The 26,843-nt window shown below is 44.4% G+C and overlaps 1 protein-coding gene across 1 annotated transcript in view; it reads right to left on the bottom strand.

Moving 5' to 3' along the window:
• Positions 1-3,232: 3,232 nt before the first annotated feature.
• dnah9 (dynein, axonemal, heavy chain 9) overlaps positions 3,233-26,843 on the bottom strand; it is a 113,876-nt gene continuing 90,265 nt past the window's right edge. The window contains exons 70-78 of the mRNA XM_076759636.1: positions 25,263-25,390; positions 20,804-21,031; positions 17,946-18,137; positions 17,608-17,799; positions 14,611-14,781; positions 11,592-11,774; positions 6,727-6,980; positions 6,504-6,639; positions 3,233-4,841 (exon numbers count right to left, since the gene is read on the bottom strand). Coding sequence (XP_076615751.1) covers positions 4,614-4,841; positions 6,504-6,639; positions 6,727-6,980; positions 11,592-11,774; positions 14,611-14,781; positions 17,608-17,799; positions 17,946-18,137; positions 20,804-21,031; positions 25,263-25,390 — 1,712 coding nt within the window. The 3' untranslated portion in view covers positions 3,233-4,613. The remainder of the gene's footprint in view (positions 4,842-6,503; positions 6,640-6,726; positions 6,981-11,591; positions 11,775-14,610; positions 14,782-17,607; positions 17,800-17,945; positions 18,138-20,803; positions 21,032-25,262; positions 25,391-26,843) is intronic.

Here is a 26,843-nt window from a genome sequence, read left to right as displayed (position 1 = left end):
ACTGCTTTCAGCACTTTGCACCGTATAAAGGGACTTCAGAGGATACTGAAAGCTGGGGAGGTGACCTAACATTCATACACATTAAAAAATGAAACAGGCAGCGAGACTCTGGATAATCCACAGACGTCTTTGATGACACTTTTCTTTGGAAATACGTTTTGTTTACAGAAGGCAGCGTGCTGTACATATCCAGAACACCACATTAAAGGCAGACACTTCTGAGATAGATATATCGTTTTACTGACCCTGAACTGGCTCTTATTATATATCTAAAATCTAATTATAAAATGGCTTTGATTACCGAATTTCAAAATGATCTTAATAGATTAAAAATTCTCCATCAGACAAGAGTAACTGCAACTATACCAGCCACTGTGTGTGAGTACACAGGCGCCAGCTTGAATGTGGCTGCAGATAATCATTGCCATTATTTTGCCAGTAAGCTCCTATCATTCACCCAGTAGGTGCTGTTGCAGTGACTAGTTTCCGCCTGACTGCTCAAAACATGCCCCAAATCACCGTCCTCTCCCTGCTTATCTCCACGCATGCAGGACCCAACCCCAGTTATTTGTGATAATCCACAGATTGTAGGCAGCTAACAGACATTTGTTTTACGACAGATGCCAGATTCAGATAAACATTTAATTAGCAACTCATCAGCTCTGTCAAAGCCAATTACCCCAGTCTCCAGCCCCAGCCAAAAACTGCTCCTCTCACAGTTCGTCTGCACAGCAGCTGACTCTGCTGGCTGCGGCGGGACGCGAGGAGCCAGAGGCAGCACGAAGCCGAGGCCCCTATACCGCGCCGGGATTGCGAGCGGCTAATCCAGCCATTCTGCCACTGCCGACTCTTCTGGGTCAGAGCAGTGAGGAGAATGGTTTAGATAGAATTACAGGCTGAGACAACATTGTGCTATTTATCAGCACTTCACACGCCTGTTGTGAAAATTACTGCTAGCGAGGTGTCTTGGCAGCGCTTTCGCTTGTCACGACAGCACATTTCTCAGCAGTCAGAAGGAGTGTGATGTGAATTTTGGGAGGCACGGCGGACACACTGTTTGGCTGACAAGTGATCTCTGGGCAGTGTAGTGCAAAAACAGCACAGATGTGGCTGCTTAGTAGCGAAGATTCAGCCGAGAAGAAGAAGAAATTAATGGAACGTGGTGATAGCAGTCAGCCTTACGCCAAATGACCACAGGCTGATTAGACTGCCCTCCTGCTGCTTTGGAGGATTATGTGTAAATAGAACATGTGAAGGATGATGTGGTAGATAGCACATGTGTTCAGAGAACAACAGTGGGAATTCTCAGCATTATCTCAGCGGTTATTGTTGAGCCCTGCAATCACATTATCACATTTCGCTCAAATTAGAGCTCTGCATGCTTACATATTACACACACCAAGGCATCTCTATAGCATCACGAGAGGCTTCTCTGCACTGACCTGTAACCTAGCAACCGCCTGACGTCTCGCACAAGCCGATGATTAAAGGTACCGTCTTTTCCATTCTGAGCATGAACCCTTTGATAGATTTTCCCCCCTTCAACTCCAGCATTCTCTCGTCAGTAGCATGCCAAGAACACTCATATTACCTACAAATATGAAATATGTAACACCACGCTGATTTTAGCCTTTTGAGACCAGGGGTCTGTAGCTGCTGTAGTATGCAAAGCCCCATCATTAACCACTCTGGAGAGCTGCATCTGGCTTTTCATGTGACTCCAGGACAGCGGCTGATTTGCAGGGGAGGTTGGAAGACTCTTTGGTCCAAAGAGAAGCTCAGCTTCTGGGCCTTACACCACTCCATGAGCATGAATAAAGCGCACATTCCAGAGCTTAAGAGCCTGGAGAGTGGTGTCTTTTGTTAGCATGCCAGACTAACTAGCTACTAACTACATCGTGTACATGTTCCCATCTAGAGTAAGGCAATAACTTTGTGATCTTCTGACTTTTCATCCAGCGCCATCATTAAGTCTAAATTTTGATTTGCTCAATACTTGATTACCAAATGGTGAAATGCTACCTGCAAAACTGATGACACCACCATGTTAACATTGTCAATGTGGCTACTTCAGCATGCTAAAGTTAGAAGGTGACTTGCTCTATAGTAGGCATCCAAATGTTTAAATATTTTAATTACATTTTGTTCACAACACTGGACTAACTAGCTACCCTGGGACACAATAACAGGGCTGCTCCTTCATGTCCATGTCTTAGTCATGGATCATCAGCTGGTCAGGATGCCTGGGACATATAGCTTTAGACTCACTCTTTCAGCTCCCTCCCATGTATGTGGTGGTCCAGTGCATTTTTGAGGGCTTTTAACTGGGTTCTTGTTCACAACTTGTCGCCTGGAACATTAAATAAGGAACTCAGCCGCAGGAGTTTTCAACCTACTCTCTGAGTTTGACTTAGTCAGTTGAATAATACTAGCTACTGATTGTTTCAATGGTAATTAAAGGTGGCAAATCTGTCAGCGTTATCATTGCCAACTCCATGCAGTATATGTGGCGTTAGAACAGAAAGCTTGTGTAAAGGTGGAGCAGCAGTAACTAAGGGTGTTGGGGTGTTGCAGAGTCAATTGATGAGTTAGTAATACTTCAACACATTAGAACATTTTTGCAGCACCACTGCTGCACTACAGGCCACACAATGTCTCCACACTGCAGCTGCAAGGGCACTGTGCATGGGTGCACGGGCAGAATCTATTTTAATAATGCCACCTGAAGGTATAATTTGGAAGTTCTACATAAACTGCCTCACCCTGCATCATTGGTTTCCTCCTCCCACTTCCCCTCAGCTGCTCCTCCTCCTCACCTCTCTGTCTCTGAGCGCATTGTTAAGGCTCTCCAATAACCAGATAAAGGAGACGCCGGGGAAACCGGGCTGAGACAGAAGAGAACACAGAAGACTTTTAGAGCTGGGTTTTACTGTGTGCGCGCATCTACTGTACATGCTGTTGAGGGATATCTCTGTGACACTGCTCTGCAGAAGGTTGCTTAATCTGAAATGGGGAGGAAGAAAGGAGTGAAGTGGAAGGAGGAGGCAAGAGAGGGGGAGAGAGTTGGTCTAAAGACTTGGAAGAGAAGAGGCAGGATGGGGAGACTGGAAACAGGAGATAGGAGAATGACTGAATACTGGCACTAAAATGGGATGTACTGTAGAGTGTGTGAAAATAAAACCAAATGCACAATCTGGAATGAAAGATAAAGCATCTTTATTTGCAAAGTTTTCTGGAAGAAAGTGGAAGGTAATGTAAAGTTATTCGTATAGATACAAACATATACTGTATATGATCAGCTAAGACGTGATTATTTCATTACAAAATGTGCACATAGTGTAGGTAGTTTTACAGATTTGGAACCAGCTAAAATGTGTGAAATCACCCAATAGTTAAATTTATTCTGTGATATTCCCCAACCAGCTTCAGCTTTATAACACCTCCTCATAAAGTGACTCACACATACATGATATGACTAAATTGTATCCTCAAACACATACAGTACAGATAATTAGCATTTTAACAACTTAGAGACAGCCGCTCAAACAAAGTCCACAAACTAGTCATGGGCGATTTGAACGAGCACTGAGGCTTCAGAAAGCTGCATTTAAAGGTAATTTTACTGTTGAGATGTGATGTGTCATTTCCTGTGGGTGGGTGGAGAGATTTCATGCCACTGGACGTGACACCAGAAATTCATTTGGGCTGAGGGAAAAAAAAAAGATGCAGCATTTGTGGAGATCAGATGTGCTTTTATAATGAGATGTAAAGTGAAACGTGTAACTTTCACTGCAGTCGTCACTGTGGCCAAACTGCGTCGCTACAGAATATGGCACAGCTCATTTCCACACATTTCTTTGAGTCTGGTGGTTTTATAGAGGGGGTTGAATGGGGAGACTGTCCAGGGACGACCACAAACTGCCACTGATGCTGAGCTAACACTAACACGAGCGAGCTAATCAACTGGCATGTTTAGTGTTTGCATGAGGTTGGCTTGCTGCAAATCCTAATTGAGTTGGTTTCTCTCATAATCATTGTCTCTATATTTGAAAAGGTTTTGCCCTGCTTTGAAATTCACAAATTTGTACCTGCTTATACACTAATAACCCTCTTAAAGTACAAGCAAACTAGCTAAGGCTACCAAAAAGTAGCCGACCGATGCCTTCAGCTGTCTGTCCCTTTAAAAGTCTAAACAAGCAGCAAACAAGAGACATCTCCCCTCAATGTAAAGCAGGAAATAAAAACCTTAGAATATAAATCATGTATACATTCTGTGATAAAAGCAGTGAAATGTTTATCTGCAACATGCTAAAACTTAAAAGCAGCAATACGTATGAAAAGTAAACTGACTGTAATCATGCAGCAATATCTGTCTAACATCTGCTAACATTAGCTTACAGCAGCCATCATAAGCTACTGGTCTTACCAGAGTGAGTAAGATGTTTCAGCAGAATCCCTGAGTGCACTGAATTGAATGAGGATGAACTCCTGAACTAACCTTTATGTTTGTAAGAAGACAGCGTTATTTCTCCAATAAATATTTGGTCCAAACTGAATCTAACTCTTGACCCTGTTGGCACCACAATCACCACAATAAAGCTCTTGAACTCCTGCTAGATCTGCAGAAGCAAGGCCACTCCAGCTAAAGTCCACTTAGAGGGATTTTCTTTGGTCTTCAGGTTGAAGGTCCATACGTATGAGGGTCCCCTCTGGCGGGTCTTATAGACTGGACACTGGTACACATTCCTGTTCTCCTGTTTGTCCACAGGAATGGCCCTGATGAACATAACTGGCATGGTTGGGGTGAGCTCTTTCAGGCGGGCATCTACAATCAGGCCGGTCTGAGAGGAAAAGACAGTTTGGAAGGGGAAATGAGAGCGAAGGAAGGAGGGAGGGAGGGAGGGAGGGAGTTGTGAAGGGGGATGACAAGCCAGTCAACCACAGACAGAAACATCTCACAGAGCTGAAGGAAGTTCTAAATTAGTTTGAGGTGCGGTGAAAACTTGGTCCAGGCTCTGTACTTGCCATTGAGGCTGCATTTAATAATGTTCTTTTGTAGGAGGGGAAAAAAAAGAGATGTTTGACTAATCTAAGTTGGCACAAGCGGCGTCAGACTTCCAGTCTGCAGAACACAATATTGTGGTACCCTTGAAAAAAGTGGTGAAAGTCAGCAGAGTTTGAGCCGAAGTCAAGCTGCCCTGCCTTAGAATACACACTCTATAAACACACTGAAACAGAGTGGTCTGTCTCATTAATTAATCCTCCTACACTTAGCGCCTGACAAACAGAAGTTTCACCATGCATGCACGGTGACTTTCAGGAATGAATGTAAATCCTGATGACTTTGGAAAGCTCAGAGGACAAAGCCCTAATTGCATCTGCGTTTGCTATAAAACTTTAAAGAGGCGTTAAATACCGATAAACTTTTGGTAAATACAAATAATGGCTATCTTAAAGCAGGCCGTGTGGGCTCATTGAGATTCGATGTAATTTAATTTAATGACACTGTATATACACTGCTAGGACGCTGAACGGAAATCTATCTTTATTGTATAATTGCACGACACGTTGAGAGAATAAAAAGTATTAGAAAAAGCTGGAGTATTGATTATTCATCACCATTAAATGGTATCCGTCACATGAACACACAGGCTTCCTCTGTGTAATGTCTGCATTGCTTCAGCAGCACACAAGGTGTTTATCATATACACCATGGAGCTGCCTTTGATGTCTGAAACCCCTCTGAATAAAACGCAAGGTTCATTAATATAGATGAGTAAGTTTATCATAAATCTTTCACTTTTATTGCTGTGTCCAGATGGAGCGCCGCTCTCTCTCCCCTTCGCTCTCTGCTACTCCCAGCCCGTGGCACAGACCTGGCCTTGGGGCTGAGAGGAGGACACGAGGAGAGAGGCGGAGGAGGAGGAGGAGGAGAAGGAGAGCGGCGGAGTTGTGAGGAGAAGCCGCCCGGCCCGTCTGTCCGCCTGTCTATTTGCCTGCGTCTCCAACTTTAATGAAGAAAAAAGGAACCACTCCTCTAAAGGGCGATCTAAGTGTTCAAGTGCACACTCTGCACATTTCCTAATTAAGAAGTCTACAGGGATGCTCCTTGAAAGCTGGGCGCATATACAGTAGCAGTATGTATGTAGACAGATAGAGCCCTGGGAAGCTGAGTAATGCGCTGCGCTCCGAGAGGCGAACGCAAGCAGGATGCAAAGCAGAAAATTAAGCCACAAAGGGAATGCGGAGGCCCTTCAGGGGCAAAATATCAAAGTTACTTTACTTGACTCAGTTTAAAGATGCATTTTGAGGTTAACTCACCTTATGTTCACGTGCTAGTCTATCATCCATCACTGGGAGTGGAATACTTGTGTGTAAGCTGCTTGTGAATCAAAGCAGACTGTTTTTGGTTTTTGTATCCACGCCTTCCCCCCGGAGGCTCAGCTATTTGCTACCTCTGTGACAGTCAGCTCGACACAGAAATCAATGAGTGACTCGCGTACCTGCGTGTCCCAGCGTGCACCCTCCATGTACAGCCCGTGTACGTAGGCCCCTTCGCGAGGCGGTAAGCTGAAGTCCTCGCGATTCTTCTTGGTGACGTCACACTGCAGACACATGCGGTCCAGAGGCCACTCATTCCTGTCATCCAAACACGGGGAGATTTACCGGTTCAAGTGCTTTCTTTTACCTTTCAACCCTCTGTGTCCCAAGGCACGCAAGCCCTACCTTCGAGCCATAGCCTGCATGATGGCGGTGAGGAAGGACTGTGGGTTAAAGAAGCCAGCCAGCCACACTGCAGAGGGCAACACGAAGTCCGCAGACCAGGCTTCCAGCTCCTTGATCCTGGCCAGCAGGTCAGTGAACCACAGAGCCAGGCCACACATGGAGGGGTAAGCCCGCCTGGTCCAGCTGTCTGGCACCATGTCCAGGAAAATAGCATTCTGAAGGTTCTCCATGTCACTGGTCATGGTTAGCTCTCCCTGAAGGGTGGGGGCCACAGGAAAGGAAAACATTCAATGTCTGACTCATTCCTTTTGTAGTCAAACAAGTTTTCAGATTTACTGTTCATATTTTGTATTGCTGAAAGGAAGAAACATCAGTAATGCTGCTTTAACGCACCACCAGAAAGGGAGACAGTGGAATTTAATCTGTGTCCTCGCACCAGGCTGGCCAGGAACACGCTGGCACTACGCTAAGCTACAATAGCTTCTTCTGTTTCGGACTCTCCGAGCTTACGTTTCCTCGAAGGTATAAAGTGTCAAGATAGTTTGCTATTGGCTGACAGCGCAAAGCTGTGTTTGACTGACAAACTGAAAGTTAAAGGGAGGCAGCGTGGGGCAGTTCAGAAAGCAGAATAGTGCTGCCTTTGGCTTTTTAGAAATAAAGCTCTCGCTTCAGTAACAATGAATAAACATATATACAGTGATCTGGTGATCAGCGAGAACACTGTTGTACTGTTCGCTAACAGAGTACGACTAACGCTGAAGGATGGAGTTTAAACTTCACTGCACTGAGAGGCCTCATGTCTGCGGATTAAAAGGACACATTAGCTAGAAAGCTAATATGGGTTACGCCGCAAAGCCTGTGGCTCTTGCGCGTCTGACTATAAAATAAACATTTCACCATTCTGGGCATTTATATTTTGCTCAAAGGAGAGCACAGGGCATGTAACCCAGAGATCTTTAGCCGAAAAACAACATGCAATTTCATTTCAGGCAGACATAAACGTTATTACTGCAATAATGTGAAGATGCCAGTGTTTGCTGTGCCTTGATGAACAGGCTGCTTGTGGATATCAGAAAAATCTGTTGTATAATTATGCTTTTATCCTCTTTATGATCATCTGGATAATAGCGGTTTTAATTAGGACGACTGTCCCCGCCGCTGACAGACGCTGCCTCTTTTGTACTGAGAAGCTCTCGGTTGGTTTTGTGAATTTTCATTACAGAAAAGGAACCAGCAGTTCAACGTGTCACTTCTCGTTTGCCTCAGCGGCTAAACATTGGAGGTGACACCTCCCAGCCGCATAAGGTGTTGAACAGTAACAAGCCCTCTGAAACTACTGATGCATGCGTAAACATGAAGACGAGCACGCCATGCCAGATAAGGAAACATGCTGCAAGACGGCGGGGAGACGAGTTATGAGACGGCGTATGAGTGAAAACAGTGGTGTCCTTCACCCACTGATACCGGAGCAGATGTATTGCTGATGTGTAGATACCCTTGTGTGACAGTCATAGCAATTCTTTATGACGCCGATAAGGTCCCGCAGATTGATCTACATCTGTGCATGAACCCTTCACCTTCGCAGCACTCCTCAAAATAATCTTGATCCGTCAATTCAGCCGCGGCACACTATGAAGCTGCACCATCTCACCAAGGCCAACATTCTGATAGTTCCTATTTATTCCACTATAAAGACGAAATATGATTCCATTTGCTGGTACAATAGTCTACATGGCTTTTAAATCACTGAGCCGATTTATTGAGGCTTGTAGTGTCGGGAGATCGAAGCCTCATAACTCCTGACAAACGCCTTTACACATTTTTTCCCCCCTCTTTCTCTTTTTGCTTGTTGTTAACACACGACTCAGTCAGGCTTGACACACACAGAGCGCAGACGTCTCTTTCCTTTCTGCTCTTCCGTGAGCCAGATCTCTGAGTCATTCTGAAGACTGGGCTTCTAACAAACGACGGAGAAAACGGTTTAGTTATGCAGGAATGCTAATGCGGCAGCGCCTCAGAGTCAACAGCAGCCGAGCCGGCGTCGTGTGAATCATAGGTGCTGAGGATAATTGAGGGTTCTGTGGTGGATTTTGAGTGACAGTTCACTCAAAGTTCATTTGTTTTACATTTGAGTTATTCCGCTCTTAGCGCCGTCCCTGCTGAGCCAGCGGTTCTCATCAGTGGACACCCAAGGGTGATTAGGTGCTTCGAGGGAGTCCCTAACCAAATGAGAAATGAGCCCCTTTTGGATATGATTAGCATTACGGGGGAGGTGGGGAATGAAATAGTCACTGTACTCCTCTGCAATTTAACTCATTGTTCCTGATGGCATTTTAACCATGAGGGAATCATGAGATATGGTCTCTAATAATCAGGGACAGTCAGTGGGACAAAGCCTCCACAGGGGGACGGGCAGAGATACAGCGTGAGGTGAATTACAGTCAAATATCGAGTCCAATCTGACATTAAACACGTCGTCCACGATCCTGATGCTGACTGATGTCGTTCAGTGTGACTCACCCTTTCAGAGGACGTCTTCATGTCTTAGGTATCGTGGGTGCATTCCTTTTTCTCTGGTTAGAATTCAAAGCCAACATGTCCACAGTTTTTGACTGATGGCAATTCCAATGAAATACGTCTCCAATTCATTTCTCACTATGCACAAAATGTTAATTCTTAATATCAACAATAAATTTCTTACTAGCAGAAATGTTTATTGCAGATATCCGTGACTACTCAACTTTCACCATTGACCTGTATTCAAACCTGATTACAGATATGTATAACTCAGCTCTGGTGTGTTAAAAATCAATGTAATTTTGACTAGATGCAATTCTAATTATTGATATCTCACTAGCCAAATGTATTTATTGCTATCAACATTTCAACATTTGCTCATTGGAGATATCTCCAGTTGTTCTTACATTACAGACATCATAAAAGGAATTCTAGATACCTCAAATTCATTTACAACTCAAAATGAAATTATCGATATGTCATCTTGGAATTGTGACTAGTACGACTGCAATTTCAGATATCTTGAATTCCATTTCAGATATCTGAAAAACTAACTGTAACTCAATGGTAACAATACCTTTAACAGCTAGTCAGGATTGAACTGTAGATATCGAAAAGGGAAACTAGTCAAAATGTCGTAGCTATCTTCCGTGACATATGCACCTATCTGAAATGAGCGTGGTAATCTGGGCTGCATATCAGAACTGAACATGGTCATTTATTTACCTATTTCAAAGTCAACCAAAAGGTTTTGTGGTTCTTTAATAATACGATGCCAGAACATCTGAAATGGTTTCTCGGTGTGATGGACACATAGGAAATGCAATTGTTGGTATCGGAAATGGGAAACTTGCTTTTTCCACTAGTCTTTTTTCAACATGTGGAAATTCAACTGTAGATCCTGCATCTGAAATCGTTATTCTTAGCAGTGGAAAAGGAATTAGTGATATCTAGAAGCAAATTCAAGATATGCGTGAATCAGTTTTGACTGGTCGAAATGGAGTTTCTACATGTGAAAAAAAAAATATTTGCACATGCCAAAATTGCCTTATCTTAAATTAACAATTAGCCATAATGACGTCTTGACATGTTTCCACTCGTGAAAACTACGAGTCAGCACAGCTGAACGAACTCGCCGCAGCACCTGCCTCTGACTGACATTTCAACAGCACATTCGATGAGCTTTCACGGGGTCCTGCTCTCCTCACGCCTTTAATTCTTTCTGTCATCATGTTGGTTTTGCATGAGCGAATGCTTTCTATTTACCCGGGGCTACATGTTGGATGCTCAGTAAAGAAGCACCCAGTGCCGTTTGTGTGTTTTGACAAACAACACAACGACACCCTGGTTGACGCAGTTTAACGGCAAATCAGCAACAGAGCCAGTTTTTTGAAACTCAGATCAGCCTCTAGACTGTTCCTCTGAAAAACACCTGTAACTCACTGTGTTCACCGTACACAGATCACCAGAGATGTGTGTATGGAGGATACAGAGTGACCAAAAGGTTCGGCCTGCACTCCTGAGCTGCACACATGATATCCAGCTGGTCTAATACTGAATATTAATGGGAACAAAAAAGCTTCTTTCTGTCGGCTTTTTGAAGATCTGATGACATATCTGGTCATTACAAATCTGAGTTTTCCATATTTCACAAATCAGAGGGACAGTGACCCTCTATCCCCCGCTGCAATTCCACGCTTGAACAGAGCTAAAAAGCGAGTGAATATTGGACTTAACATTAGTCGGGTGGCCAGAAACACAACCCCAGAAGAATGCTAATGTTGCTGAATGTGAAAATAGGCAACTGTTTGCTATGTTTACAGCAACCCACTGCCCGCGAATGGCCGTGAATAAAATGAATGAATGAATGAATGTTAAAAACACTTTCAGTCCACTGAAAACAAAAGGCTGCACATTCTTTTGAATGACGTTTGTTTGACTCATCAGCTTTTCTGTTACTCACTGAAGTGAGGCGCCTAAAGAATACTAAGAAAACCACGATTCTATCACCTGTTGTTCCAAACAGGTGTTTCTGGAGCGTTCCTCAACTTGTACTTTCACTTTTTGCTCTATAACATTCATGTGATATTTTCCAGTTACTTTGTACATATGAAATATAACACATGATTTTTCTTGATGTTTGTGACTCTACCCAGCAGCCTACTCAGGAATCTGCACAGGATGTTTTCTTTTGAAATTCATGCATCTGATTTTTCTCTAATCTTTTGTGAAAGGTTTAATAATCTGACCTCTTTGGGACTAAAACAACTATGAAACAATGTGAGAAGAAAATTTTTTACTCTGACAAGTGACTAAAATAAAGGACGCTATCACTTCAGGCTACTCACCTTTAGTCCCAGGCTGAGCTCTCGGAGGGAGCGTCTGATCTCCTGCGTGAGGAGGTTCATGCGCTCACACTCCTGCAGCGCCACCACCTGGTAGGGAGTCCTCTCCTCTGCCTTCCCCAGCAGCTCCGCCATGTTGAACTCCTCCGGGAGCTTCTCCATGATCTCCTCCAGCACCGCACGCACCTGATAATGTACGAGGCAATGAACAAGTGTGTCCGGGAGTGAGCGAGTGAATTGGCGGAACAAATTGCTGTTTGATCCATCTCACTGTTACAATCAAAGATACTCAGGACAAGAAACAGAGAAGGGGGGAAGAATACTTGAAATAAAAGACTGACTGGGGTTATCTGTGTCAGATAAACTCAGTACTGCCGACACTGACAGCCTGAGAAACTGTTACAGTTTGAAATAGACACTTCCATAAATATTCATGAAGATCTATTTTGCAAGGCAGCTCTTTGTTTTCAATAACAGTCTAATCCCTCCAGAAAATCAATGCTCACATCATATTTTTGTGGGTAAGTGATGAAAGCTAACGTCTGTGTCAACATTTTCCCAAGGCAACCAGCATTGGCGATCAATCAACGGATTAGGTGCCGAACAAAGGATATGAGGTCATCATATCTATGGATTTTTCAGTTCAAATATCTGATCTGGGTTTGGCAGCTCCTCAGCACGCTGAATACAAAGTGAGCCTCGTTGGTAAGCTCTGCATGGCTGTCATCAGTTAAGACAGGAGTATACAGGCTTCTGAGCCAGAAAGGTCACACATCATAATACGCTGAGGAACGGAAACACACACGCGCACACACACATACAACATGGAGTAGCTTTTAAGGTCTAGCAGGATTCCTTCTCTAGTGTTTCTGCTGTTCTGCTGTGTGTGTGTGTGTTCAATCAGGGCGTGGCAACTGAGTTTCCTCACTCACCTACACACCTGCTGCCAATCCACTCATCAGCTACACCTGCAGCCTATGAACCCCCTGTCCGGCTCCTGATCTCAACCACCAGCAAACTTTGGAATAAACTGCCTTTGGTTGCTTTGCTCTCTGAGTCTGTTCTACTTTTGAGTGCCGAGTTACTACCTGACACTTAACAGTGGCTAAGCTGGTTGATACTAAACAAGTAATATTACTAATAAAACTCGCAGAAACTGTTGTGTGTACATATAAGATCACCTAAATGCCATAGAGGAGCTCCTTTTCTTACTCTTTATCAATCGTTTGCATATCAAAAAAGCAAGGAAACAAAGCCCCACAGTGTTCAAATACTAATTTGGAGGTTGACTGAATTCAGAATTTAACAGTTTTTGCATTGAATAAAATGCAATCATCAGGATTAATAGTGTTTAATTAATGCAAAAGAGCAAAAAAGTAACCAAACACTTATTATAAAAGCAGATTCTAGAAGTGAAATCAGTTAAAATACACTTGAACTTGACTCGCTTTCGCTGCACGTTTCAAGCAACAATAAGCATAAACGACTGTTTAACCAACCTAACAGTCAGACAACCAAGACCCTTATTTATGATATTACAAAAAGTGACACTGAGGGAGTGCGCAAGGCTGCGCTTTCTCTGACAGAATATTTGTATGAGCTCTTACACTCAAATAAGCTTTATTTCAGAGCAGTGCTGAACCAGAAAATGCACCAGAAAATGCTATCTCTGTAAAAATCACGCTGGGTGTTGTCAGAGGCCCCAAACAGTTGGTCTGCAATGTCTTTTCAGTTCAGTGTGCAGCCGCTACAGAGAATGTCACCTGTTGTCATCACACATTTAAGATTTGGCGCTGGGGCCCGGAGTTTGGTGAGACAGCCGACTTTGTGAAAGGCTTTTCAAGACAGACTATCACATCAGAATCATAACACGAGTTCAAATGCCACCTTTTTACCCCCTTACACCTCACTGACCTGCAAGTGGCTTATCCTCACAAATTCATTCTGCACAGCCAGACATTGTTCAAACCCACAGACCTTGATTTTTAAAAAGGAGACCCCAGAGTTTCCTAAAGTATAAAACTGGATTTTGGTCAGAATGTGTGTGTAATCAACGCTTAAGAGGTAATGGTGCAGCCATAAGAAAGTCTTGGGGGGGGGTGGATATCACACTCATACATCACTTTGAACTTTATCTCAATGAGGCTGCTCTCTTATTTTATACAATATTTATATTAAGAATAATACCTCTGTATTTCTACAGTCCTAACCAGATCGCATAACGTCGGTGAGGAGCTGGAACAGGCCGATACTACATGTGTGATACTGCTCGAGGAAAAGTCGAAACTTAAAGCTACGAAGGGAAAAAAGAGGAAATGTTTGACAGGTCACATTGTCAATTCATAACTGTGAAGACGTTGCTTTGGGAGTCTTTGGGACCACGTTAAAGTCCTGATGGACATAAGGGTTAAACTAGCCAAACAAATTCAATGAATAATGATGGAGCACCTCCTGAGCACACAGGGTTTCATGGGGTTTTTCTACAGGGTTTGGAATAAGTTATGTCTAAACTTATGGTGCAACATTTGTTTTTGTTATGGCAAACAAAAAGCATCTGCAAGAATAAACGGAATTTACATCACTTCACGCCTTTCCACGAGGACCTGCGTAATATCGATCAAACATAGGTCATACGACCAAAATTATCTTCCTGTTAGAGCTGAAACAATTAGTTGGTTATCCAATCAGTTCATTGATAGACAATTACTCAGCAGCTATTGTGATAATTGATCAATTGGAGTCATTTTTCAGGCAAAAATTCCACAAACTCACTGGTTGTAGCCTCTCAAATGTGAGGATTTGCTGCTTTTCTTTGTCATATGTGATAGTAAACCTCCTATCTTTGGGTTTTGGACTATTAGTTGGATAAGACATCTGAATGCATTACCTCTGACTGTGGAAAAATGACAGTGGGAAGGTTTCAATGCTGTCCATCACATCAGAGCTACACGATAAAGGGATATGCCATCAGCCAATCCACAAATCACTTTATCTCTTGTATCTACAGATTCTTCTTCTTTACCTTCTCATCACGCGTCGTCCCTCCGCCTTCACCGACTCCTCCGTCCCTGGGCTGCATCTCCAGCACGGTGCGGAAAAGCTTCTCGGAGGTTTGCGTGAGGAAGCCGATCTCGGCGTTGGGATGAAGGCCGTACAGGTAGGGCGATTCAGCCGGTAGGGAGTCATCAATATACTGGATCAGGAGAAATCCACGTCAGAACAGTCATCAAAAACCTTGACCCAGATTATGGATTTCTGTTTGGACCTCAGATTCAGGATTTTAAGAAAGTTTAAAAGTGAAGCCTGTGCAAAACCCTGTTTGTAAAGAGGTTTATACACGACCTAAAGACGACAGTATTTCCACTTTAACCCTATTAACAGCATGAAGATTGGCAACTCCAATTACTTCCCGCCACTTCCCTTTTTTCCTCTCAGGTGTTCCGTCTGTAGTACTGCTGACAAAGGACAAGAATGGAACCATATAAATGATGGGATATTTCTGGGTGAGATACAAAGACTCAGGATCAATTGACAGACTGTTAATGACCATAACAAGGGGAAGGAAATGTGGCATTTTCCATCTGCTGGTCCATAATGAATATCAATATGCTTTCAAGTTAGTGCAGATGAAAGCGGAAGCTCCACTGAGAAAGACTGCTTTTTGTGGGGCACTTACATTAAATAAAAAAAAGCTCTTCTAATCATAATGTCCTGATGAAAGTTTTGATGGAAAATATATTGGCCTTTAATACAGAAACACTTTGTAGTCCGCTTGTTTGATCTCCTCTGTGCTTGTTCGCTAACTTCTGCTGATTGCGTACACCTGTATATTCTTGAAAGAGGAGTAAAACTGCTGAGTCACCTTCCCTCTATGTGCCTATCCCACCCGGCTCCTCTCCTAAATATACAGTTTGCTCCAGATGGTTGTGAGGGAGATATTGGCCTAACAGACCCCGGGGACCCACAGGCCTTTACAGCCCCTGCTCTTGGGCCAACTCTCAAGCGCTCCGCCCTCAGCTTGGCTGTGTGGTGACAGTCCAGTGTAAAACGCTCCAACCCTTCCCACCAGAGCCACTGGGACAGCCAGGATGTGCCCGCTGAGCAGCATCCAGACTGGGGGAAAACTGAATAGAGACTGCACTCTCATTGCGGACCTCATGAGGAAATCTGGACTGTTTGTAAGAACACTACTGTCATTCATATAAATGTTGGCAGTTGTCTGTTTTTCTTAAGGGACTCATAAAATAAAGCTTAAAAAAATCCCCCCCTCCAAAAAAAACTTCAAATGGCAAATTGGAATATGCACAATACGCTTGGCCTCGCTTATTTAGTCACTTCTGACACATAATATGCGAGGCTTTGTAGTGTGCTGCTGCGGCTGACACGACAACCCACCTCATTTCTGATCTCACCTTGTCAATCAAGGTTTGTGTTTGGTGATAAATAACATTTCAAGACGGACAGGGTGAGGTGGACTGAGGTGAAGCAGTGACCTGGTGCTGCCTACAGCTGTCAGGGCTTGTGTATGAAGTGCTCTAAAGCAAACTGAGGCTCAGTCAGGTCAACAGCCTGCGTGCCGATCACACGGGGGGATGGGGTGGATGTATGTTGCATGTTTATTCTAAGCCTTTTAAATGTTTTAAATACCAGGGCAGCGTGGCGGCTGCATGGCGGGTTTGATCTCAAATTAAGTCACAGAATTCCATCTATATTCGACGACCTCTAACACCTTCAGTCCTAATGTTCAGTGCTGTGGCCTTTATGTATCAAAGCAGAAAGTAAAATTGTAGAGGTTTGGGGTGGTGGGTGGCTGAAAGTGGGTCCGTCTTTCATGCTGGGGACTTGAGTTCATCTCCTGTCTCAGACCTAAATGATTAATAATAACTATAAAAGAACATCTCCTTAACGTAGTTCATCTCATTTTAAAAATATAGGCATTGTGCACTAGAAAACATACTAAGAATCATCCAATATTGAGGCTATAGGGTGGAGTGACGACTTGCAGGGGTTGTGCAGTGGATACTGTTGGTTGTGGCTGGTTTCATTCATGGCATACAGTACATGGGAAGAGACTTGCCACTGATTGTGTTGATTCTACTGAAGGGAACTGATCAGCTTGAATATTTTATAAATCCTGGTGTGACCAAGCCCTCATGTCCTCTCTGTATTTGTGCATCCAAGATGCAAAACTTAGATTAAACAGGGACCTGAAAGCTCTTTTTTTGCCAACAGAGGGCACTGAAACAAGCTGTAAACACAACATCTGGCATATGTTACAACTTGTTAGCACACAGTTGGATACATGATGCAATTCTAGCGTATATTCTCTGCAATGGACTGGTGCTGTTTATCCTAAGGCATGCTGGGATAGGTTTGCCCACCTCATGTTTAGTCAAAGGATGGAAAGCACATAGCTGCTCGTTCCTCATTTATTTTAATTTAATTCCACTGATTTTGACTTCCAACCTTCCCTGTCACACGACTTTCTAATCTCAGTTTGCTAACATTGAAGTTTGCCAGTTCGACTTACTGGCAAACTCCTTCCACCCACAGAGCAGCTCCAACTCGGAGAAATATTTATATTACTCAGACTACAATCTGTTATGTCCCAGGGACCCATATGGGGGGAGTTTTATTGTTTATTGATTTAACATTGAATTGTAGAACTCAACACTGTACATGGGGAATAGTGATGGTGAAAAAAATAACAACTTTTAATTATAGTGATTCAATTTTAGCAATATTAAACCACCATTAAGTTGCTGGAGGCCACATATAGCCCCTTGGGGACCCCTGATGGCCCCAAGTAAACACCTAACATGCCACTGCTGTAATCATAACATGTTCTTGTATTCTGACTATGGGTTACATTGCATTCATTGCCTGAATTCATTATTTTATGCTGCTTTTTTCCTTTTTTTGTATCCTTTTTTTTTGCTGCTGGACTGACTTCAGTTTACTTCCATGTAATCTAAAGGCTGGAATGACCTGACTTGAGTCACCGTCTTGTCCGCCTCACCTGGTGGTAGCTGTTGTAGTCCATGTTTCCAGGCAAGGGGAAGCCAGGCGCTAGGTACAGCTCTCCCTCCATCATCTCAGGCTTGATATACTCCTCCAGGTAGGTCCGACACAGACGGCGGTCCCAGTCGTCCGTGATGTGACCCCCGTACATGATCTCACCGAACAAGTAGCGCAGGTCATCAAACGGCACCTAGGATTTAGAGACAGAGGGGATGCTGCTTTGCTGGAAGGTGGCCTGTGGTGTTTAGCTGAGGTCACATGTGTTTAGATTTCCAATTAAGATCACAAATGCTCTTCATAATCCATTGCTCGGGAATAAAAGAAAAACACGTCTACCTTAGGATTGGCTTCCAGGTAGTTATAGAGGACGTTGATAGAAATGGTGAGGTCTCCGGTGTTAAAGGGGTATGATCTGTTCCAGCCCTGAGGACCGAACTTCCTCCTCTCTGCCACCACCGCATGGAAGTAGCACAGGGCAAACCAAATGCTCTTAAACTCATTCTCCCGCGCGCACATTTCCAGCGTGTCCTTGAGAACGACAAAACAAAGAGGAACACATTTTGAAGACACGCGCTCACCCCTCCTGAACTGTACAGCTGCATTAGCGGAGCCACGTCGGCGCGTTACAGGTAAAAAGTTGTGGCAGGCGGCCCTGTGATCTGTTTTATTTTGTCAAGTCCCCAGCGCTGCGGCGCACTAACAGACAGACAATGAGATGACTAGATAGCTATAAACCCGGCGATGAGATTCCCTTTTAATTGTCACAACTTGTCAGGCGCTTTCAGCCTCCAACCGTCTCCTGGGCTCATTATTCCAGACAGGCAAATAAAAAAATGGACGTAAATGGCATTGTAATCTCTAGGGGGAGACAGTTAAATAAGCATGCCAATAACCCCTATGGAAATAGGAAGGCTAAATTCTCTTTATACCAGCATGTGTCATGGTGAGTGCTGCGGTGAAGGCCCTTTCACTTCCCCTGGCGCAGTACCCTGGGGAGCTGACTCCTGCGACGCACACGCACCATGCACACAAGTACAGTGAAGAATGACTAGCACACACACACACACACACGTACGCTCAGCCTTTTGGAGATTTAGTTAATATTCTGCACTGTACTCCTGTGCTCAACACAGCTGAAAGAGATGCATAGCCTCCCTATTCATGACCTGTGGAGTGGAGAGAAATGACATGCAGTCGCGCACGCACGTGCACTGAAAAACACACCTCGATATCTTTGAACAGGCAGAGATCCGAGATTAGCACCAGGGTACGCGTGAGTCTGAATAACTGGAAAATTTGAAAGATAAACTGAATCGACCAGTTTCAGTAAACAGAGAAGCGGAAATCCATAACAGCTTATTTCACAACAGTACCACACAAGTGTTACCTCAGTAAAAACCTATACCGTCTCGCCAGATGTTAACTGCAGCCCACCCAGACTCCATCTTGTGAATGGAAACAGGCAGTGGAGCTGTATGTATCTGCCAGTGAAAAGGTCAGGAGGAAAGAAACTGTCATTTCTCTGGCTTAGCGCCGGCTTTAGCCACACGGGTGGGCTATTACAAAGAGTTAGCCTAACATTGATTAGCTTTCACTGAGTACACATGACTGGAATATTCCCTCCATCCTTACCTCAGTGGACCTCCCTCTGCATAAGGCGGGGCTCACAAACGCGTTGCACTTATCAGGCAGATAGATATCGGCAAACTAAGGATCGTGGAAATGGACGGGAGTAAGCCGAGCACTCAGGTAATGGTGAGGGGGAGGATGCATTGGCAGCGAAGCGCTGAGGTAATGTTAAGGCTTAGATAGAGAGGAGAACTGATAAGGTAGAGAAAAGGTGGGAGAGGCCACTGCAGTGCACTGATCCATTCCAACCATAGGGGCTGTAGAACGGCCAAGCAGCATGATATTGTCTGGCCACTCTCCGATAACAAACACAAAAAGTAGCAAATTGACTTTGTTGTGAACACGTTACTGCGGTCCGCCCGCAGAATGGAACCATCTAAACTTTTAACGTTAGCATGTGGGTCAGAGGCAACAGCAAGGTGAGTGAAAGGTGACTGCTGCCATCTGCCAGCTCCTACATGCAAATTGGCAACTTGATGAGAAGTCTGGAGTGAAAATTGGCATGTGTCGTCTCAACTCACACTCACGGCAAACATGAAAACGAGTCCTTCAGAGGAAGATAGCATTTATCGACATGGAGTAACGAGTCGCCCTCATGTATTCAAATCCCATAACATGGGCAATGGAACTGTTCAGCGGTGACCTTCAGTGGCTACATGGGTGGGTGTCACAAAAAGGTCCAATTAGAATTAAAGATGTTTCAACGATCCCGCTTTTCTGAGCAAACTGTCTTTGTCAGTATCACTTAATGGTTTTGATTTCAACAGGAAATAGGTAAAGGAAATAAAGTTATTGTTTGATGGGACACTTAAAATCAAAAAGCCCCCTTCAGAGTGTTATATTAAAATGCATATTTGATGTAATTTGTCATTGGGATATAATTGCAAATGTTGCAGTGACTTGTAGACAGCATGTTGAAGATGTATTTAGTTGAGTTGAAGCTAGTTTTAAAGCTTATATGATTTCTTTTTGGCCACTGAGGCAGCAGAGTAGGCTCTGAACACAACTCTACATATTACATATAGCTAAAGTTGCTAAACAATTAGCTGAAGATGCTAGAACACTTTCACATAACACATTTGACATTTGATCAACTGTTAATATGGAAATATTGCTAAATGTAAGGGAGTGAAAATAGCAAGATTTGTCTCTGAGATGCAGTGGAAGTGTGAAGAACAACCACGATTCCAAAAAAGAGATACTGTTTAAAAAATGAAAACAGTGCAAAGACAGCAGGTTTAATGTTTTACCTCATCAACTTCAATGTTTTTTTTGTAAATATCTGCTTATTCTGAATTTGATGCAGCAACACGTTTTAATCAAGTTGGCACAGGAGCAACCAAAGACTGGGGAAGATGTGGAATGTTCCAAAAACACTTGTTTGGAACATTCCACAGGTGAACAGGTTCATTGGTGACAGGTGATGGGATCATGATGGGGTATGTAAGGGGCGTGCTGGAAAGGCTCAGTCCTTCACAAGCAAGGATGGAGCGAGGTTCACCACTTTGAATGACATCACTCCGCTGTGTCAGGATCAGGGTTACGGTTGGGGGGCAGGGCATTACCTGGTTGAAGTTGTCCAGGGCCTTGTGCAGGTTGGCGTGCATGCCAGTCGGAGGTTCGTTGGTGATTTTGATGGAGTTTTCGAGGATGCCCTGTGGGATGATGTGGCCCTCAGGGGTGGAGGAGGGCTCAGCGCTGACAAACACCCTGAAGTTCTCGTGGCTTCCCTCTGCATACTGCTCCAGAAGTTTCTCTAAAGTTCCCAGCCAGCGAGCCACCAAGTGGATATTCTACAGGGAGAAGAGCAGGAAACGGGATCAGCCAAGTATGGGGTTAAGAAGGAGAACTGCATATTATTGGTTGGGGACAAGTTGTTAGGCAAAATTAATTCTCCCCTGTGAGGGTAGAGAGCCTAATCTACACCCAGATAATGTTTTCTGTTGAATATCTGTGAAAGCCTGGGCATTAATGGATAACACATAATAGCTTAATAAGGTACTTGATGCTGGAATTGACTGTATAATTTATGTTTGTAATGACACCTAGCAAAAAGGAGCAATTAAATTGTTGCATATTCTCCTCTCTTCCCTGTGACTTTGATGTGGCACCAAATTAAATGGTACACAGCACTTGAAACCCATTTCCAGGTTGCTGACATTAAGCCGACCGTTCTCCAGCGTAACTTCAGCCCGACTTTTCTGCATATTCATCTCTCAGTGCGGCACGGGCAGTGGAGCTGACTTGTACTATCACACAAGCATGGATGAGCTCAATTTTCCATCTCAACTGTCCTGACACTTACAGGATATCCTGTGAATGATAAGGAGTCAGCCAAGCCCCCCCACATCTCACCATGCAGCACTGCCCATTCCCTAAATCTAATTACAGCACTAATAACTCCAGTCATTAATTCATAAGCCTCTTTACTTTCTCATTTCCCTTTGCTCTCCATATTTAATCTTCCTTATGATGGCTGCAGTTAGCCCTCTTTCACAACGCCGCGACATGACAGGGAGCGGGACGTCAATTTTCGGGAGAGTCGACGAAAAACAAAAGAGGAAAGTTTTCGCATTCTGCGAGGGGAGAGGAGAGAAGTCCGAGAGGAGCTTGGAGCTGAGAGGCGGATAAGTTAGTTTGCCTCTCGATGCCTTGGAGAATAATGAATGGTATACAAATTAAAAGTCTAAATTCGAGCGCTTTTTCATCAAGCCAGAGTACAACCCTTCCTCTTGGCATGTAAATAGTTTGGCAATAAAGTGAGCCAACAGAAAGAAGTGAGAGACTGCCTCAGAACTTGTCACTGTAATGAAACCATTCATCCTCTGGCTGCAGGGGGAGAAGAGGGGGAGAGGGGAGGCAGGGAGAGAGACAGACCAGCAGGCCGACAGACAAACAAACAAGACAGAGGAGCAGCCACTATTTTATGGCTTTTTAATTAACTTTCAGGTGCGACACTTTTTTGTTCCCTCAACGTCTTATGATAAGGGCCTTCCAGCCCCTGTGATGACTGCGCTGATACTACATCAAAGAGTCACCTATTTACATAATAATATAAAAGTTGAATCTAAAACCCATTAGAAGACACCACTGGCAAGGTCTTTGATGCATTGCTATCAAACGCAACCTGAGGGAACGCACAATGGCACATCGAACTGCCCGTCGCGCGCACGCGGCGGGCCTGCGCGCGACGGGCAGATATGAGCACGTGCAGGTGACACATGCGCCATCTTTGTCTTTCCTCGCGCGTGTGAAAAACACATTCGTCAAGGAGCAGCGGCGAGGACAGCGGCGCAGCTGGGCTCCAGCGCTGAGGAGGCCTCCCCTGCGGTGGAGAAGCGGACTGACACAGGAACGCAGCTAACAGGGCTGAGGGACAAACAGGACTGCCGACACACTGCGGGCGCTGACAGCATGACAGACTGCTGAGCCCAAATTTAAAGACGGCGCCGATAAATTCAGAAATATGCAGGATGCAGTTTGAGGGCTGCGGGTTTAGAGGGCCTTTATTTTCAACGGTCAGCTCGCTCCCTGGAGCACATAGAAACTCCATTTTCATTGTAGCCGTAATAGAAAGTGAGTAGAGTGAGCCTGTGCACAGAAAAATGCAGATAGAGCGGTGAACTACAACTCCCAAGGTGGACAGAACCATCCAATCATCAACCTTGGAATGAGGTTGCCTACACTGCTAACAATGAGCTAAAGATCACACACAAGCTGTAGCTTAAAACAATTCACTCTCAACTTCTTGGCGCTTCTAATGTTCTGTGGCTCTCCTTTGTGCCGAGGCTCATGGGTATTGTAGTATCAGAGCCATCCGCCATACTGCGCTGATGGAAACATAACATGAGAAACAACAATGAAAGAATTAAAACTGCAATAACTGAAGCATAGCGTAGGTCCAGGCTGAAGTCACACTTGCGTTCCCTGATTCATTCACACCACACGGCTGTTGACTCATTTACCGGCTGCGCGGCGAGCGGCTGACTTCTCACATCCCATCATACTCACGCAGGCGTACAGTGCGGCTTTCATGACCCGACACTCCTCACTGTCACTCCGCTAATACACATGCCGATGCTGTTTGCTGCTGCAGCTCCCTCCACCAATCTGACCTTCTCCTTATGTGATATGTTGCTGGTTTAGTCTGTTATTACATTATCCAGCAGCAAACTTGAAAGTGGAATTTACAGTCGCGGAAATGGTGCAACTCTGTCATAAAGAGTATAAAATGCAAGATAATTCACTTATTCACAATATTGATATTCGTAATGTGTCTGAAGCTGGTTAATGTGCTCCTTGCCATGCATGCGGGTTAAAAAGAGATGATCTCTCCATCAATACTTAAAATGAATCTGTCCAATTCTTAAAATAATAATAATAATAAAAGAGGAATGTGTGATATACTGACGTTTCAAAAGACTGCAGAAGCTATCTGTCTTTTCCTTCCAAAGTAAAGTGAAGAGAGGACATCGAGGGAGCGTTTTCATCAATTTGTCTCTCCTGCTTTCTCTCATTTCTGCTTTTCTTCCTGCCGGCGCCGGCAAATGGGGTGGCCTCCGCAGTAAATGTGCAAAGAGGATGGCGGGTTTAGGCCACTCGATTCCCACTGCCTGGCCGATGTGGGATATTCAACTCCAATCTGCCCGATTGATTGCCTCTCCATTCCCCCCACACCTCCTTCCTCCCAGTGGGCCGCTTTCAAAGTTTCTGCATCTCTGTCTCCCAGGCCCATCTGAGCGGGAGCTGCTGTTCTGCTGCATAATTACCCGTCAGTGAAGGGGAACCTGCCATTGACCCGGCCCTCCGCTGATGGAGCCGGGCCTGGCAGCGGGAGAGTAAAGGTGGACTGTGGGACGAGTTGGTGGAGGTGGGGGGGGGTAGCAGGTTTGTCGGAAAGGTGGGAGGACGTGAGGATTGATAAGAGGGTAGATGTGGTGTGAGAAAATGATAAGACCAAAGTATGGAAGTTACATGAATGAGAGGGCGGGAGGAGGCACAGAGGAGAGAGGATGGAGTGCTGTACCAAGGAGAAGGAGGCTGCTGGTAAAAACAGGGAAGAGACAAGAATATGATACCTCCCCTCCCCTCCATTTCCCTCAGTGCCAGAGGGGTGGCTCTCAGCGGGCAGACAAACAGACAGCCGATGATAAAGCGAGTGGGAGGTTTGTTGCCAGGGGGACAAGGCCTTTTTAAGCCTATCGATCGGGTATCTTATGCAAAGGTAATTAAACAACTGCTTGTCTTTGCTACCCTGGGTCTGGAGCAGAGAGTGATGGCGTCCCAGTCTTTTTTTTTTTTTAATTTCTACCAGCTGTGTGAATTAAAAGAAAAGGGTGTCCCGCAGTGCCCGGTCTGCGGTTCATATCTGTCGATACTTCCCATTAGAATTCCACCAAGGTTTCCACTTAAAATGCAAACGCCAGCCTTGCCCTCCAGATAAGAGGAGAACAGACACCGGGGCTGTAGATATTGTACTGTATAATGCCGCGGCCCTTTCAGTTAGGAAATTTCCGCAGAAAATTAAATTCACTTTTCCGTGCAGACAAACCTGGGAGGAAAGCAAACATCCCATTGCAATGAGAAACAATGTGATAATACACCTCATTCACACCATGCACAGATAAAGGACATGCCAGCTAAAACCAGTCCTTAATAAAAAAAAAAAAAAAAAATCCCTGAAACAAAACGAACCCTGCATTCATTTCGCAAAATGTGCTTGAGATACGCGTGTTTGTTTTTCGTGAGTGTCTCTATGTCACTTTTTATGTCAACTGTATGTTTTATGATTTGCCACTTTTGGTGTGAGGTGAATGGGATTTACCACATGCTGCAATTCAGTGTTTAATCAATCATACCGAAGTGTCATTTCACATATTTCATATTGTTCAAATACCGCAAACTATAATTGGATCTACCCAATGTGATTGTCTGACTGTGCTCATGAAAACAAAGCAGCATTCGTCGGACAGTAAATTGAAAACCACGGTGAGGTGCTTCTGTCTGTGCCTGTGTACACTGTACCTGTAAAATGACCCAATGGCCGTTCTTTGCTGCCAAATCAAGGGCTTGTTCGGCTATCACCTCCTGACCCTGACCCAGAGAAACATTGTGGAAGTTCTTGTTGTCAAAGGTGTAACCCAGCTTCTTCCCTGAAAGAGAGCACATGAGCAGCATTTCAAACAAAAACACCCATGTGACACGATCTCCTCCAAAGCCGCCTTATCTACGTTTTGTAACCATTTTAACCGTTCGACGGTGATAACGATCTTCACATCTCTCATCGAAGAAACAAAAGTGGGCGTTTTCCAGTCGCGGTGTGCGTTCGAGGTCATCATCATCAGCACGAGGTCAATGACTCAGCTTTACTCGCCCACCTCGAGTTGGAAATTTAGCTCGAACAATACAATTATTTCTGCCGCTTTCATTAAAAATCCAACCTGAAACCGAGCAGATAGCGAGGTTTTGTCTCAGGGATATTAGTCCCCTGCAGAGCATACAAAATCACATCATCTATCTAATGAAAATCTAATTGAAGCCTAATACCAATGAGAAACCCAATAGTCACAGCTATAATGGAAAAGCACCTCTTTGCGGTTCAGTGTAATGTGGCTGCTGCTACCCATCATCACCACGCGCTCTGTGCAGAAGCAGCGATTGGTTACTTTTAGCTTTGATGTGATTGACTACGCTCCAAGTGAGGGTGTTGATAATCAATAATCACACCCCTCGCAGGCAGTTCTAGTGGGAGTGCTCCCTCTTATCGTATTAGGAGAGGATGGCGCATTCCGCACAGGGCCAAAGGTCTGTCGGCTGATTTCACCACCTGCTGCCTGGGATCCTTTGTGAAAATGAGGCAGAGGAGCACAATTACTGGTATTCTACTGTGTATTCTGGATAGCAGCATTTGACTGTCCGTGTTGAAGTGAATACGGCGTGGGTTCATTTCTTCAAGAGGGGGCTTTCAAGCAGAGACAGAAATCCAAGACAGCCAAATCAGACAGCAGTAAATCAATCATGACTTATTTGAATACAATTACAGCGAAAGTCGAAAACGTACAGTGACTCGGTCATAGCGGAGACACTGAGGAAATCTCTTTGTTCCGGCAAACTGATACAATCCCCGAAATCTGAATATTTCATGGAGCCGACTTCAAATACCCACGGACTGAATTATTTGGCAGCAGATTCAAAAGTGTCAGGCTGTGATGGCGCCCCGTTCCAGGTCAGTACAAAAGCTTCGACTTTTGGCATATTCGTGGTCAAAAATCAAAACAGCGCGTCCTTGCTGCCATCCGCATTATTCATACAGAAATGTAAAGTAACTCCAAAAGCAATGACATTTACTTTCTGCTGCCCCTAATACACCAGCGGTGTCATCTCATATATTCGTGACCTTTAGTATAATCCCTTCAATCTACCCAGAGCCTGTTGTGCATTGGCAGTGATGGCTGATATCACAGCAGAGACACATAGCAGATGTGTTGGGATGACTGCTGTTCTGACTGATAATCCTATGCAGTAAGAATCAAAGTGGAAATCATGCATGCAGGTACGCCTGCACTTGACTTCAATAGGCTGTTCCGCAAAAATCCAGTACGCTCC

The sequence above is a fragment of the Chaetodon auriga genome, chromosome 20 (assembly GCF_051107435.1).
Source record: "Chaetodon auriga isolate fChaAug3 chromosome 20, fChaAug3.hap1, whole genome shotgun sequence".
Classification (NCBI taxonomy): Eukaryota; Metazoa; Chordata; class Actinopteri; order Chaetodontiformes; family Chaetodontidae; genus Chaetodon; species Chaetodon auriga.
This window is presented reverse-complemented; position numbering and strand designations above follow the sequence as displayed.